The 17804-nt window shown below is 36.5% G+C and overlaps 1 protein-coding gene across 1 annotated transcript in view; it reads right to left on the reverse strand.

The window, feature by feature from the left end:
- Positions 1–4769, reverse strand: part of LOC129260713 (ubiquitin carboxyl-terminal hydrolase 3-like) — a 49256-nt gene extending 44487 nt beyond the window's left edge. The window contains exon 1 of the mRNA XM_064114543.1: positions 3811–4769. Within this exon, the coding sequence (XP_063970613.1) occupies positions 3811–3907 (97 nt within the window). The 5' untranslated portion in view covers positions 3908–4769. The remainder of the gene's footprint in view (positions 1–3810) is intronic.
- Between the last annotated feature and the right edge of the window lie 13035 nt (positions 4770–17804).

Here is a 17804-nt window from a genome sequence, read left to right on the forward strand (position 1 = left end):
CTTTGTTTTTTCTTCTTTGCTTCCTTCCTTTTTTCATTTCTTTCTTTATTTCATTCATTCTTTTTTTTCTTTCCTTTCTTTCCCTTTATCTTTTTTACATTCTTGATTATTTTCCTTATTTCTTTCCTTCATTCTCTAATTTTTTCCTTCTTTTTCTTTCTTTTTATCCCCCCCCCCGCCCTATTTTCTCCCCTACTTTCTTCTTTCATTATTTTTTTTCTTCTTTTTTTTATGCCTGCATTCATATTCATACTATTCATTCTTTTATTTCAATCATTTTTCTTCTTTCTTTTTCCTTCTTTCTTTTTCCTTCCTGATATTTTTTAATTTTCTTTCTTTCCTTTGTTTTTTTCTTCTTTCTCCCATACTTTCCTCCATTCTTCTTTACATTTTTCTTTAGTTTCTTTACATGTATATCTTTCTTTGTTTCTTTTTTTCTGCCCTCATTCCTTCCTTCTTTATTTTTTTTTCATTTCTTTCTTTATTTTTTTTCCTGCTCTATTTCCCTTTTTCTTTTCTACATTCTTGATTATTTTCCTTCTTTTTCTTCTTTCCTTTCTTTTCCCCCTTTTTTCTGCCCTACTTTCTTCTTTTCATTTTTTTTTCATGCCTGCATTCATTCATTATATTCATTCTTTCTGTTTTTTCTTTTCTTTTTCTTTCCTTCCTCTTTTTTTTATTTCCTTTGTTTTTTATCTTTCTCCCAAACTTTTCTTCATTCTTTCTTTAGTTTCTTTCTTTTTTTTCCTTCATTCCTTCCTTCATTTCTTTCTTTCTTTTACTTTTTTCTTACCTGCTTTCTTTTCTACGTTCTTCATTATTTTCCCTATTTCTTTCCTTTATTTTGTTTCCTTTTTCTTTTCTTCATTCTTTCTTTCCTTCCTCCTTTTTCCTTCTTTTCTTTTCATTCCTACCTTCTTTCCTCCCACCTCCCCCCCCCCCCCCCTTGGTCATGTCACTGCGCTTCCTCGCTGAGACTCTACAAAATAATTCAGTGGGTTTTTTCTGTTCTTTTTAGAAAACTCACTTTTCATGCCTGCATTTAAGTTTCAGTTAAGTAAATAAGAGATAGTGAATAAATCATGCGTGTCTGAAAGTCTGAATGTCTGCAATATCATATGTATTTGACTTTGCTTGAAATCTAAGTAGGGTAAAATCATGGAACAGAAATATAACCTTTAAACAAGAGAACTTTAAAATAGCCACCACAAAATACATTAAGGGTGGCTATTTTCCAGAGGAATCTAAACAGAGCCCTCGTTACAAAAAAAGATTAATTTTTTAGTTGACATATAGACATACAATATATGAATTCAGTCAGCTTTATGTAGAATACATGAATTAAAAAAAATGAATGCAGATAAATGATTTTTTCAAAGAAATAGGATTCACAAAAGCCATCCTTTTTATCTAGAATGTACTGTAGCTAAACTACGTAACAAAGACAACCAGCCAGCCAGTACAATACAAACCCACCCCCACACACAGATGTCTAGGCTAAATATAGTGTATTTTCAGCCTTATCATAATTTCAGACAATTTCTTAACAAAATGATATTCATAAAAAAAAAAAGTTATCTATTACTTTGCTAACAATTTGAAGCTAGTGAATAACATCATCCTCACCAATATCACTCACTAATAAAAAGGAAGAAATAAATTATATGTATCAGTTTCCAAAAAACCTTAATAAAATAAGGTCTGTGGATAAAGACTATGATTGGTAATGCATGCATCAGCTGATCACGAGCTTGCCTGTATTCAGTGGACATTGCAATTCTCACACATTCAGTAGTTTAATTGCATTGGCAAGTCAGTATTTTGATTTATTCTGCTTTTTTCATGAACATCTATTTTTATGAACAAATATGCATTATGCATGTATTTATTTTCCTATGCAAGTCGAAATAGCCCTCTGTTAAGTTATTGAATTGTATCAAAAAATATTAAATGAATCCATGTATAAACTGTGTTCATATTAATCTAAAAAAATGCTACATGTATTGTGTGGAGAAGAAAAATATGGAGTTAAACCAGCATGTAATCTGAAACAATTAAACACACATTTTTAATAAACTTATATAAATAAATGAAATCAATTTAAAAAACCTACATCAATCTTCAGACTTGTCATCTACAAATGTTGTTTGGCATTTTAAAGCATGTACCACTCAAGTGTAAATATTTAGGCCTACTATATATTGGTGGATGTAGCTTTGCTTCAGTTCTGTATTTCTTTGTAAAGTATTTATTAACAATTCACTTCCCTTCATTGGCTAGCCCAGGTACACACACCACACACAATACATTTGCAGTTTCTAGTTTCTACACTAGTACAGGAAGTTCATTTTACATATTTTGTAATGTTTAAGTACTGAAATTACCCTTACTGAACATGCAGTAGTGACTAGACTTTGAAGGCTGGCAGCTGTCTGTTTGGGGAAGTTTTCAAACTTTTTTTTTTGGTCTTTTTAAAATTTCTCCATGTCCACAGATGGCTGTCTATCGTGCAAGCACCATTAGGGGACTTGCAGTAAAAAAAGCCCCCCCACAGGGACCTTTTAATTTGTCCTTAAAAACACAAAACTAGATAGAAATTACTGCGCCAATATCATAATAATGATAAGGTCTACATGTAGATAACCTTAAGATAATTTCAAAATTTTAAAGAAAAAATAAAAAATAAATACTATGGAATTACTCTGGTTGAGCTCTGTGTTTTTTTATACCACGATGGCTGCCCATTGTGCATAACAAATGAGACAAATTGCCGATTATTCACTGCAGTACCAGTTTCAAGGCGGGAATATTAAGGGTAAGAAACATTCTCAACTTAAATATTTTAATGATTTAATCTATCAAAAACTAAGATCCGAAAAAAAAACGTCATTGAAGAGAAAAAAGAATTTTAACGGCAGCCATTGACCCCCTACAGACAAAGCACATTGTAAGAAATTCAATCTCTGTAATTGGTGAGTGGAGCCAACAGAGTTCAGTGGAACAACCAAGCAATAGAGACCAAAACTTATGGTCTACGACTAGCCTTGTTGTGAATACCATCAATAACATTTAAAACCAGCCAGCTACATGTAACTGCTGTACATAAAGACTCCTAGATCTACATTTAAGATCTGTCAAATGTTCACATGTGTATTCCTAATGTACTGAAAAGGGAGTGAAAAGGTGTGCATTCAGGCAAAAATGTGCATCTCAATTCTAATAGTGCATATACAATGTAAAATGCAATGTTATTGCCTCTAGGGCTGGGTCTGAGCGTTTTGTCAGTCTATTTCAGTCAGGATATGCATGTACTCTGCTGAGACTTTGTCTGGCTTTGCAACACCCAACTGAGAAAAGTGTTGAAAAAAAAATTCATCATCCTAAACAGCGGATATTTCAGTCTAAGTGTTGGTATGCTTATCAACATTATTTTGCTTTGCTGATAAAGATAAAAGGTAAAACTTTAACTATTTGCATCAGCTCGACCTCTTTAAATTTCTACTTTGTACACTGATATGGGATATTGGAAGTTGACTGCTGCTACTTTGATAACTTAATATCAAACATCAGCAACATCAAATTAAAAAACCTTCCATTTATCGACATCAATGTTGATAATGATTTAGTTGATTAGAGGTCTACCACCCATACCAATCACCTTCACTAGCTCTCACTCACATGACGAATGAGAAATACTATTCCAACATTTAACAAAATTTAACAAAACAATCATGACAACGTCATTGTCATTTGTCAATAATTAGTATGGCCATGATGGCCAAGCAAATTTGTGGGGGTTATTTTTCTCACCTGCACATACCCACGACGAAGTGGATTCGCCGTGAGACTTCTTTGTTATCTCACAAACTTCTTGTTTGACATTGTGGGACAAGTGAGGACACTCCATCTGCCAGCCTCAAGGGAACAGACAAGTATTTCGTTTATCACAGGTGGTGTCGATACTACGATGTCCCCGGCGCGGGCCCGTCCTAGTACTAGTGTAATGGTTGTGTCGCTGTTGACGAGCTTGTGGCTGAGCTCTAAGTCTAACTCCAGGGTTGCCTTGATTTTGAGGCTGGCGCGTGTTACGTTATTTTCTTGTTGCTGCCTGGACTAGATGTGATGTCGTTCTTGAGACCGAATGAAGTGAAGACCAGTGACGTAGATCTAACTCTAAGCTAAGTACGTAATACTATAAGTAGTAAGTACGGGTAGGCCCTACTAGGTAATTCCAAATAATTCCAAGTGGAGACGAGATCGAATATCTATGTCTCACGGTTATGTGTGAATGAGTGACGCTATTTACAATTATTCCAGTTCCAGAGCGAAATTTCATGCAAGAGACAAGGCTGAAGTAACAAGCTCGAAATCTAACATGTCTAACATTACTTAGGCCAGCTCAGGCACAGGCCGCCGCGATTGTCGGCCAGATCTCCCCAGCCCCAATAATTCACTGCGGTCTTTCACCTGACGGTGTGGTATGGTACAGTGGGAAATGGCATTAGCAGGCAGTGTAGTGTGCTTGGTCGTGAAAATCGTGCGGAGCAAAAAATGACGCTACGAAACAAACCAATGCCTAAAAATGTGGAATATCAGCTTTCAAAGATCTCCCGTGTTGATCTGCATTATCTAAGAATGAAACGTGTGTCTGTAATATCCTTTCTGATTGTTCACTCAACTCGGCTCTGACAAAATAGGGTTATTTTCGAAATATACCGGCAATGGATTCTCGGATTCGTTTCCACGATGCACACTAAAGCTCGGATCTGGCCGATGAACAATTTTGTCAAAAATGAATTACGCATGCGCAATAATCAGCCTCGCCCTGCCGATACCACATGAAACGAAATTTCCCATTGGTCAGTATCATCGGTCAAGGGGCGCCCAAGGTACCGACGCGCTTCTTGAGTACGCGCTCGATAGTTATACAAAATTTGACTGTTCATGAGTGCAAATAATACTTCATGAGATGAAAGATGAAATGATTATGACACCTAGATAGATCCTTAATTGTCATATTTGATTGGTTGTTTGCGTGATAGCGATCATTCAGCCCATTTTACAATGACATCATCAATCGTGCAATTTCGGATCCATACGATTTTGTATTTGTCCATTACCTAGCCTGCAGTAAAACCACTCGTGTTTGCAGCGCACATGTTGTATGTACCCCGGGGTACGTACGCGACAATCAATCAATCAATTGGAGATGAATTTCATTATTTGTTTGAATGTTCGAAATTGAATAACTTGAGGCACAAATACACTCGGCAAAAAAAGTTCTTGGACACTTATTGTGTACTTATAGGGGAAATATGACTATTATTTTTCTATATTTTCTTTTATTATTAGCATCATAAATTGTTTTGTTTTTGCACATTATTTTGACAATAATGAGATTGCCAAATCACGGTATATAGGTGCAGCAATGTTCAGGGTGAATCAAACCTTGTTTCCGACAATAAAAAAAATAAGCATATAGACCCATTTAGTATTAAAATGAATATTCTCTCATAGAATTAAATACAAAAGAAATAAAAATTGTGAGTGATGCCATCGTTTTCCCCACCTATAGAATCTTAAATGTCATAAAATTTGTACATCCAATTTTAATAAAATTTCGGCTTTTTTTAAATTATGCTTGTTTGATTTTTAAAATCTTTTTATTCAAATCAGCATTTCATTGGAGAAGATTTCTCATATAAATGAAAAGTATGTTATTTTTAAAATAAGTAGGAATTAAGTTAAAGAAGAACCCACCCCCCCCCCCCTCCGATCAGGGCCCCGAGACAGAGGCAAATAAAATATTGTAAAAAAACAAAACAAAGAAAGCTACAAATGGATTCATAGGTGGATGTGAAAATCAGAACGCGTTCGAAAAAAAAAGAGAAAAGCACAAAGGTACAATAAATGAGAGAGAAAGGGACAAGACAACACTCACAACAGTAAACTCAACAACATAACGAACCTCTTATCTCCGATGCAAATACTTTTAACATTATTTTTCAGCAAAAAATTATTTGTATTAAGATCTTGGTGCACTGCACCTGCAGCAGCTGGGCGCTGCGCTGCCAGCCAGCAAAGTGAAGAAACACTGCGCGCTAAGTAGAACATTTTACGTTGTAAGAGCGCATTTGATTGGCCAATTCGGCTCAGTAGTAGGGGAGTGGCCATGTGTGTGTGAGGCTCGGGGCTTGAAACCCTTGTACCCATTTCTAAGGGTCATTTGACCGTGAACATGGTGAACAGTACCCATTTCTAAGGATTTTTCTCAAAATACCGACCCATGCCTAAGGATTTTCTTAAAGGGATGGTCCGGGCTCAAAGTATTTATAGCTTAATAAATAGAGTAGAATGCACTAAGCAGAATGCCGAAAATTTCATCAAAATCGGATAACAAAGTTATTGAATATTAAAGTTTAGCAATATTTTGTGAAAACAGTCGTCATGAATATTCCTTAGGTGGGCTGATGATGTCACATACCCACTTGTTCTTTGGTATTTTATTATATGAAATTTGGTTTGTTCAAATTTTTTCCTCCAAGAACTAGAAAAATTGGATTGGCAACTGATTTAGTGTAGATATTTATTGCTGCAACTTATTTCATTATAAGGGAGACATATTATTCACACAAGTATGAAATAATGAAAAAAATATGATTTTATGTAATAACATAAGAAAACGGAAAGTTTAAGAATATAGACCCATTTTCCAGATTATTACTGCATGCATGCACTATGTATTTACGGTACTGTACATACGGTCGGTCGAGTGTGCAAGATATGCATAGAGTGACGTACCCCGGTGCCCATTGCTTTCGTACTTAGATGTGGAAATGCTACAGGTAGAATCTACCGGCTCGTGTCGGCTACTCGTACTCTCGACCGGGACTAACATAGACATTTACGGGGCTTTTCCTGGGGATTCTTAATATAAGTAGGCCTATTTGGTGTTTTTCAGAAACGGACCCATGTCTAAATATTATTCAGTTAAAAAATAGGACCCATCGGCTCGCATCATAATATTTAGTGAGATCCATGTCCTCTCCATACATTTTACTTCATGTTGGACAGTGCTTCAAAAGTTCATTTCGGGTCAGTAGGCCTATATCAAAACTTTCAGCTCGCGCTTCGCGCTCGCATGTTTGTTGATATACACATGTTTGTTCAGTTATACAATCTGAGTTTGTTCTTTGTATAAACAAAAATGTATAAATGTTATTTTTTAAAGTAAAAAATATAAAAAGTTTTCAGCTCGCGCTTCTGTACCGACGGTGATTATTATGTCCTTGTTTTGGTTCTAAATCTCAATTTTTTTTCAGCTCGCGCTTCGCGCTTGCATCATTATTTAGTGAAATCCATATCCTCTGACAGTGCTTAAAGTGTCCCCTTTTGGGTCAGTAAATTTAAAAAAATCAGCTCGCATGGCACAACAGTTGTACATGTGTGACTCGTGAATCTTATGACCATCACATGAGAAACTCAAGTGCTGTGTGGTTCTGTCCTGCATGTGACCGTATGTACATTGTTACAGCGACATTGGAAGATGATGACTCGTATATAGTACAAACCAATTTATGACATTAGACCCCGATTCCCACCAGGATTCTGATACTACGGAACTTGGCCCAATCACTTCGTCAAGTCCTAAACGTACTTTAAGACAACGAAATATTTTGAAGAATCTAGAAAATGTAAGGCAAAGGGAGACAGGATACCAACGTATATAATACCCGGCGTAATACTAAGTAGTCCTAAACGGACCGCTAGTGAAAAAGCATCGGAAAATACTTTTAAAAAACAAATTAAGAATGGGATAAAAATTGCAATCACAAATTTCCAGAGCATGATTAGAAGTAAAGTATCTGAATTTCAAGCTTTTTATACAACAAATCCAGTCCAGACATAGTTTTAGGATCTGAATCTTGGCTTCACGGAAACGTAAGCTCGGCTGAAATCTTTCCTACCAACTTGCAATTTTTTCGCAATGATCGAAATAACACCAAACGTGGAGGAGTCTTTATTGCCCTTGGAAACACCAGACCTCACAGAGGAAGGGAGCGAGCTGACAGGATGCCAACCTGTCGTAAAAGACGGGAGTAGTGTATGTTGGTTCCTACTTAGACCACCAACAAACTGCAAAGACCTGGACAATTGCAATGAGTGGTATCATAAAATTGTTGAATAAACTGGATACCTCAAAAGCTGTCCAGGTCCAGACAACATACCAAACCGTATCCTCAAGATTGCAGCTAGACAACTAGCTCCTGTTCTGAAATTCATCTTTAGGTAATCATACGACCATGCAAGGACTTCTTCCTGATGATTGGTGTAAGGCCAATATTGCAGCAAGAAGGGCGTAAAGAGTGAACCAGCCAATTATCGTCCCATATCCTTAACTAGTGTATGCTGTAAACTAATGGAGCATATATTAGATAGCCAGCTGATGAAACATCTTTCCACGAACTCGATCATTTCTGATTACCAACATGCTTTCCTATACAGGGTAGATCGATACACAGTTGATCACTACAATTCATGATCTTGCTTCAATTCATAACCGTAAGGACACGCGATATCCTTGACTTCAGCAAGGCATTCGATGTTGTTCCTTATCAGAAACTGCTGCAGAAACTACAAGTCTTGAGCGGTATACCGCAGGGTACAGTTCTCGGCCCGCACCTTTTCATCCTAAGTGACCTTACAGAAGCGATGTATACTTTACCATACTATAATTATCAAACCCCTCCGATGAGGAATTGCTACAAAGGGACCTTGACAGCCTTGCCAAGTGGGCCAGCACCTGGGGGATGAAATTCAATGCACCTAAGTGCTCGACCAGCTATGAGGATATCCAGGAAGAAAGATCCAGGCCATGTGATGTACACTCTTATAGGCGAACAACTTATACCTCGGTCACATTTGCTCTATACGGCGAGTCGAAAACAGCCGTTTTAACATTTTTTTTGTACCAGACATAATAGGTGGTTTGAAATAAAAATTAATAAAACGGCTGTTTTCGACTCACCGTACGGCCGCCGTAGAGCAACTGTGACCGAGGTATAGGGAGGTCAGCAGCGACCAATACTTGGGAATCTACATAGAAAATAATCTGAAATGGGATAAACAGTCACAATATGCAATATCCAAGAGTAAAAAGGTCCTAAAATTCATCAGAAGAAACTTCAATCAGAGCGTCTCTATCACACCTTGGTGAGACCCCATCTAGAGTACGCTTGCATCGCATGGCATCCAAGTATCATTCAGAATCTCAAATCTCTGGAAATGCCCGATTTGTGATACAGAAGTACAGTAGAGAATCCAGCGTTACAGATTACGTTGGAGACACTGGGCTAGAACCCCTATTCCTAAGAGGACAGAATGAAAAATATTCGCCCCGTTAGCTTCTTTAAGATGATGCATGGAGAACTCCTAGATCTACAAAAATATGCCTCAAAGAAGGAAACACAACTCACGATGAACAATTCAAGGTAAAGTCAGCCTTCATATCAACAACTTCTTCCCCGAAACAATCACCCGTTGGAACAATCTCACTAAAGAAATTGTCACTTCAAGAAGCTCTGATATGTTCAAAAACAACTTACAAAAACCCCAAACCCTCAAACTATAAATAATACCACCACTCTCGTCAGCCCCGAGTAAAACTTCCTGGTGGACGACTTTAGGGGAAAACGACTAAAAGGTACAAGGTTTATTAAAATACGTTACAGCTTGTCTAGTTACTGATGCGGAATCCGGGTTTGTTCTTTATATAAAAACGTGTAAAAATTTTAGATTTCAAGTCAGGACTATATATATATACATATATATATATATATATATGTATAAAAATGGTTCACGCTTCGTGCTCGTATCATTCCTTGATACCTTTCCTTTTCGTGATTACAAAAACTGCATGGAATGTCAAATTTTAAGTCTAAATATTCACCCCAAAAAATAGCTCGAGATTTGGGCTCACATTACTTGTTTGATGAGATATCCATCGTGTTCATGATTGCAAAAAGTGTTGAAAATGTCAAAATTTCAGGTTTGTAATATCAAAGGTTTCTATAGCTCGCGCTTCTGTATCGACAGCGGTTAGTATATCCTGGTTTAGGTTAAGTCCCCAAAAATTCAGCTCGCGCTCTTTACAATTTTATTTTTCCTCATAATTATTTTCTTTCGTGTTAGTAAATCAAAATTTTCAGCTCGCGGTTCGCGCTTGCATTGAATTTATTTGGATACACAGCCTGTCCAATTACAGATGTGGAATCCAAGCTTGTTCGAAATATAAAAACCTGTAAAAAAGTTAATGTATCAACAAAATTTGAGCTCGCGCTTCGCGCTCGCACCATTTATTGATACACTCCCTTTTCTTAATTACGAAAACTGCATGGAATGCCAAATTGTAAGTCTTAATCTTGAAAAAAAAAAAACCCAGTTCGCGCTTCTGATCTCGCTCGCAACATCATATTGATATCCACATCCTCTCTACAACTTTTCTTCATGTTGCACAGTGCTTAAAACATGTAAAATGGTCCCTTTCGAGTCAGTAAATCAACATTTTCAGCTCGCGATTCGCTCTCGCATTGTGTTTATTGGGATACACATCCTGTCCAATTACGAATCCAAGCTTGTTCTCAATATAAAAACGTGTAAAAAAAGTCAAAATATCACAAATTTTCATAATTCATTGATAACCTCCCATGGGCGGCTGAGCGAAGTTGAAAGTGGGGGGACACAGGGAAAAGGCACCTTAATTTTCTTTTGAAAAAGGCATCTTAAAACAAAGAAATATGACTTGTCTACAGTGGCGTAATGGAGCAAAAATTTTGACATTTTTATAACGAAACTCCAATTTTTTGATAGATTTAGACAACTAATATTTAACAAAATAATATATAACCATTTTCTCTTTTCCTTTTTTTTTTTTTCTCGGTCGTTATAAATTTGGGGAGGGGGCAAGAGCCCCCATCTGTGCGCCTCTGCTTATCTAACCCAGTCACATGGCTCATGAAGCTTAAGGCACGTAGGATTATCCTTACGAATTTTGTAGTAACATTTGAAAATGAGAATATTTGTTTTCTTATTTCAAGGGGGCACTCGTTAACACGTAAAATGGGTCCTTCTCAGGTGAAAGGGGCACAGAACACGTTTGTGAGTGGCATGTGCACCTTTCTTGGGCACTGAATCGAGAAAGGGCATTTACAAGAAGGCAAGGGGCACTTGCTCACAAATAAAACGGGCCTTTCTCAGTTGAAAGGGGCACAGAACACGTTCGTGAGGGGGCATTTTTCGATAAAAATTGGCAAAGAAAATGAGAAATGACACATTCCATCACATAAATCGGGGCCTTCCCAGGTGAGAAGGGCACAGAACACGATCGAGAGGGGGGCCTTTTTGCTTAACAAAAATTGGCACTTATGCGAAAAAGGGCACTTGGTAACACCTAAAACGGGTCCTCCTCAGGTGAAAAGGGCACAGTACACGTTCGTGAGGGGGCATTTTTCTTGCGTAGAAAAGGGCACCTTTTCAGTGCTTCAAAAAGTGGGGGCACTATGCCCCCGGTCCCCATGATCGCCGCCCCTGTACCCTCCCTTTTCAAAAACTTCATGGAATGCCCAATTTTAAGTCTAAATCTAAAAATATTTAAAAAAAAACTCGCGCTCGCAGCATTATATGTAAATCCGCATCTTCTCTACAATTTTTCTTCATGTTGGGCAGTGCTTAAAATTGTTCCATTCGGGTCGGTTAATCATCACTTTCAGCTCGCATTTCGCGCTTGTATTCTGTTTATTGGGGTATACAGCCTGTCCAAGTACAGATGCAGAATCCGAGTTTGTTCTAAATAATACAAACGTGTAAAAGAGTCAAAATATCAAAAATTTCAGCTCACGCTTCGCGCTCGCATCATTCATTTATTCTCTTTCTTTTCTTAATTACAAAAACTGCATGGAATACCCGATTTTTAGTAGGCCTATAAATTAAAAAGAAATAACCCAAGCTCGCGCTTCGCGCCCGCATTACTTTGATTAGATACCCATCGTGTTCATGATTACAAAAAAGTGTTTACAATGTTCAATTTTCAGGTAGCAAGGGTTATTTAGTTCAATACCGACCCTCTCCATGGTTACTCTCAGCTCGCTTGTTTACTGTGTGTTTTTTATCAAAAACGTGCTTAACCTTCCTTATTTATGAGTCACAGCAAACAGTCATTAACATGTGCTTTTTTCAAATCGGTTAATTAAAACTTTCAGTTCGCAGGATGTTTACCTTTTGAAAACAGACGACACAATGATTTAACAAATCAAACTTATTTATGCAATGAAATGTAACGTAGAATTACGCGTTAAATGTAAAACAAAGTAAAATATAATAATCTTTATAAGAATACTAACGAACTGATGTATTTTTACGTTGATTGCAGTGCATATATCGTATAAATATTTTTTTTTTTATACAGTAATCCATTTTTTTTGCATTTTTACAGCCCTTCGTAATTTAACAGTTCATACTGCTTGTGACCCAGCTGCCAGTTATAATTACTGTTTTTTTTTTACAATTTTATTTGTAACAGTGTATTATTCATAATTACAACAAGTGTTTTGAATGTCCAAATTTCAGATCTTAAAAGAAAAAAAACATTCAGCTCGCGCTTCGCGCTCGCATCAATTGCTTAGTTCTATGACTATGCCCACCCTCTTCATGATTACATTGCTTCGAATGACCTGTTTTTAGTTCTAAATCTGCAAAAATTCAACTCGTGCTTCGCGCTTATTTTCTGTGTTCTTTAATGAAACTTGCATAACCAGTCGAGTTTTCGAATATCAAAAATTTCAGCTCACGCTTCGCGCTCGCATCATTCATTTATTCTCTTTCTTTTCTTAATTACAAAAACTGCATGGAATACCCGATTTTTAGTAGGCCTATAAATTAAAAAGAAATAACCCAAGCTCGCGCTTCGCGCCCGCATTACTTTGATTAGATACCCATCGTGTTCATGATTACAAAAAAGTGTTTACAATGTTCAATTTTCAGGTAGCAAGAGTTATTTAGTTCAATACCGACCCTCTCCATGGTTACTCTCAGCTCGCTTGTTTACTGTGTGTTTTTTATCAAAAACGTGCTTAACCTTCCTTATTTATGAGTCACAGCAAACAGTCATTAACATGTGCTTTTTTCAAATCGGTTAATTAAAACTTTCAGTTCGCAGGATGTTTACCTTTTGAAAACAGACGACACAATGATTTAACAAATCAAACTTATTTATGCAGTGAAATGTAACGTAGAATTACGCGTTAAATGTAAAACAAAGTAAAATATAATAATCTTTATAAGAATACTAACGAACTGATGTATTTTTACGTTGATTGCAGTGCATATATCGTATAAATATTTTTTTTTTTTACAGTAATCCATTTTTTTTTGCATTTTTACAGCCCTTCGTAATTTAACAGTTCATACTGCTTGTGACCCAGCTGCCAGTTATAATTACTGTTTTTTTTTTACAATTTTATTTGTAACAGTGTATTATTCATAATTACAACAAGTGTTTTGAATGTCCAAATTTCAGATCTTAAAAGAAAAAAAACATTCAGCTCGCGCTTCGCGCTCGCATCAATTGCTTAGTTCTATGACTATGCCCACCCTCTTCATGATTACATTGCTTCGAATGACCTGTTTTTAGTTCTAAATCTGCAAAAATTCAACTCGTGCTTCGCGCTTATTTTCTGTGTTCTTTAATAAAACTTGCATAACCAGTCGAGTTTTCGAATATTTCAAGTTTTATCCACTTCGCGCTCACTCTATTTGATTGTTGAGAAACGTATCCTATTCATGAGTCACTGCAAACAGTCCTATATGTCCTTTTTCAGATCAGTTAATTAAGATTCAGTTGATTTGAATGAGTTTCATACAAAGAATTTTTAATAATGTTGAGTTTCAGTTCGCGCTTCGCCCTCACATCAATTGTTTGATTAAGACATCCATCCTCTTCATGGTATCAATCGATCATACAGGTAGAATAATAAAAAAATTCCGCTCGCGCGAAATGGATCGTTTAGTTAGATACGCATCTATAGTTGATGATTACAAAAGCTGCTCAAAATGTTCACTTTCCAGGTCTAAAAATAGAAAATATCAAAAAATTTGAGCTCGCGTTTCGCGCTCGCATGGTAATTTATATTCAGGCCACATGAATTACCTCATCTTGTTTCTAAGAATTAAAATTTAAAAAATTAAAAAAAACGGGAAATGTGGATGAAAATATTTTCCTCTCCCCCCCCCCCCTCTCCTATTCATGAAAGCCGGATCTGCCACTGGATATGACAAAAGAAAATGTGACTGAGTAACGACCATGGTCGTCGGACGTCGGTAATCGATACCATAGGCAGATCCAGGGGGGTCCGAGGGGCCCGGGCCCCCCTATTGGCGGAGCAAAAAAAAGGGGGGGAAGAAAGAAAAAGAAGGGAAAAGAGAGGAGAAAAAAGGAAGGGGAAACATAAGAGGAGGAAGACGAGTGAATAAAATGAGATGAGGGGAAGACTTGGAAAATAATTTTTAAAATATTTCATGTCACTATACAGTATAAAATTTTCGCTCGCGCTTCGCGCTCGCATTGACTTTTAGCTCATTTATATATCTTGCTCAATACGGAGCTTAAATATCAAAATTTGAAGTCAGTATATAAAACATATTTCAGCTCAGAAATCAAACTTTCATTATTTTGTTTGATTTACAAATTGATGTTTAAAAAGTGCTCTGTAAAAAATTGTTTTATCTTCTGAATATTAACATTTTCTGCTCGCGCTGCGCGCTCGCAAAATTTTCCAGTTTTCAGGCCATAATAAATTAACAGATTTCTCGCTCTCATTAGGCTTATTAGATTAATAAATAAGATATTAATTTAATAATCGAATTGACCCTTTTAAGAATGGAATATCGACAAGTTTCATCTCCCGCTTAGGAAGAGAAATAGGAAGATAGTCATCATTTTCATATGATGACATTATGTTCTTAGAATGTCCCTGTCCTATGTCAAAACTCAAAGTAATAATAATGAAACATATCAGATCTTTTTTTAACTGTGATTCATATCCACCTCACAATTTTCCTACAAAGTGCTTGAAATACAGAGCTTAAATTGATCTTTTTTCAGATCGGAATATCAAATATTTTAAGCTCGCGCTTCGCGCTCGCTTTATTAATTTTCATGATGAAAAAAGGTATATGTAATGCCCAGATTCTAGGTCAAAATCTGAAACACGTGCACACATGTTTATTCAGATACGCAGCTTGTTCTCTATTTAAATCATTATGAGCCAATATATCCAGTTTCAGATCAGAATATCCAAAATTTTCTGCTCACGTTTTTCGCTCGCATTATTAATGTAGGAAGATCCCAAATTTTTAATGACTTACAAAACATGAAGAGAGCGTCTCGTTTTTAGGTTTGAAATCTCAATTATTTCTGCTCACGCTTCGCGCTCGCATCAATAAATTGTTTGGTTATATACTTATACCGTTCATGATTACAAAAAGTGCATAGAACGTTAATTTTTTAGGCCGGAACGTCAAAATATTTTCAGCTCGCGCTTCGCGCTCGCATTATTTTGTCATTGAAATATGTATCGTCTTAATGGCTAACTGCAAAACGTCCTTAACAGGTCCCTTTTCGACAAGGCCAGAACGCATTATAAAAATTTCTGCTCGCGCTTCGCGCCCGCAGTAGTTACATACGCATCTTGTTCAGGTTCACAAACATTACCCAGAATGTTCAATTTTTAGGACAAAATACATGAAATTTCAAAATTGTTTAGCTCGCACTTCGCGCTCACACTATTTAAATAGGGCTTATGAAATTATTACACATTTATGTTGTTTATGAATGAAGCTAAGAAATGACTGCTAGGACATCGGCGTTTTGCCCCCCCCCCCCCAATTTTTCACGACCAAGAAAAAAAAAGAGAAAAGGAAAAGGATAAGGGTGAAATATAGGCCTGTTATTTTATGTTATGTCAAAATCTATCACAAACTTTGATTTTTTGTAATATGTCAACATTTTTGCTCGCTCGCAACTTCTTATTTATTTTACGCGATACGCCGTATCAAGCCCCCTCAAAATGTTTGGCTCATTACGCTACCGGGACAAACCATTCAAAGAAACAAACACAAATCAACTTTATTTTTTTAGCGGCCGATCAGGGAGAATATGGGTGAACAAAAATTTCGGGGCCCCCTATTGGCGGGAGCTGGATCCGCCCCTGTACAACTGCCCATCGACATGTCTATTTGACATTGATAGTGTATCTTGGGGGCAAGGATACAAGCATGGGCGCCATTTACAAAGAGAAAGAGAACAAAAATGAGAAGAAATATCAAAAAGAAAGAAAGGGGTAAAAAAATAATAATGAAATTTTGATCTCGCGAACGACCATAATAGGGGCGCGATTCACGGATTTTCCCAGACACTAATTATTTCTCGACACGCCATTGGAATTAGCATGCAGCAAAACTATCACTGGCGCTCTGCAATGTTTCCAGAAGATTTTACAGGAAAAAATAAAGAATCATTCTGTAAATTGTTATAACACATAATCTACATTAAGATATAAAAAATATTATTATAGAAAATGTGTGAGGTTTCATACCCCATATACAATTTTCTGTAATAATGTAAAATTACAGGTAGGCCCCTATTTTAGAAACTCTGCTTCAGAAACTTTTCTCTCTTACGTTTTCCAATAGTGTATAATTATGGTGATTACAGTTGTAACCACAATAATAATTATTATCATAATCGACGGTTATCCCGGCGGTTATCCTATTGTTTTCATTTACTTTTCCCATATAGATTGTAGTCCTGAAGTACAAATTGGAATTAGGCCTGCCCAATTCTGAACATTTTTTAACGCTTTAAGCTTAAAGAAATAAAGCATTATGATAAGATGTCTTGTCGGGCGGAATGCTGGTGAAGTCTAGGCAGTTCATCCATCTGCATTCACGACTTTATTCACACTCCATAGCTTACTTCTACACCCTTCTGATCAACTCTGATTATCCAGAGATAATGAGGTGAAGTTATTCGAATTAAGACATTGCAATTATGCAAGAAAAGTGAAAAGTGAACGAATATGTATCAAAATTAATGGAATGGTGATTCTCATCTTATACCTAGGTATTGTATGAAAGCCCTACTCAAAGGCTAATTAAAATAATCTCTCTAAATTGATTGGTCACAGCTTCCGCTCTTCGTGCAGGAGATCGAGGGGAGAACGGGAGACACCCCATCCCTAATTCGAGTAGGCCTATATATACTCACTTTTGACTATATTTGATGCAATAAATACATTAAAACTTGCATCGATTACGCCAAAGAGATAATATATGTGTTATATAAACATTTCTTTAATATACTTGAAAGTCAAAGCTTCCGCGCTTCGCGAATGTGAACTGTATTCTTCCGAGCACATGCATCTACAAAACTAGATGGATGGGGGTCCCCATTCAGTCTTTATTCACGTAATATTTGAGATAGAGTATAAACAAATAATACACACGGTGCACCATATCCCGTAACTGATTATATTCTCATTTATATACATGTACATGAATCTGTCTTTTTTCTTCATATAAACGAATTTTTTATATTAAATTTCTAAATATTATGACAGATAATGATGAATTATATTCGTTTCGAGATGGGCTCGTATGGTTTGGTAGCGGTAATATGCTCGGAGACTGTATTCGTTGTAACGCCATCAGTGATTGGCTGATTGACGCGACCCGCTGTAAATAACCCGCTG

Source organism: Lytechinus pictus, unplaced genomic scaffold, assembly GCF_037042905.1.
Source record: "Lytechinus pictus isolate F3 Inbred unplaced genomic scaffold, Lp3.0 scaffold_19, whole genome shotgun sequence".
In the NCBI taxonomy this organism is placed as follows: Eukaryota; Metazoa; Echinodermata; class Echinoidea; order Temnopleuroida; family Toxopneustidae; genus Lytechinus; species Lytechinus pictus.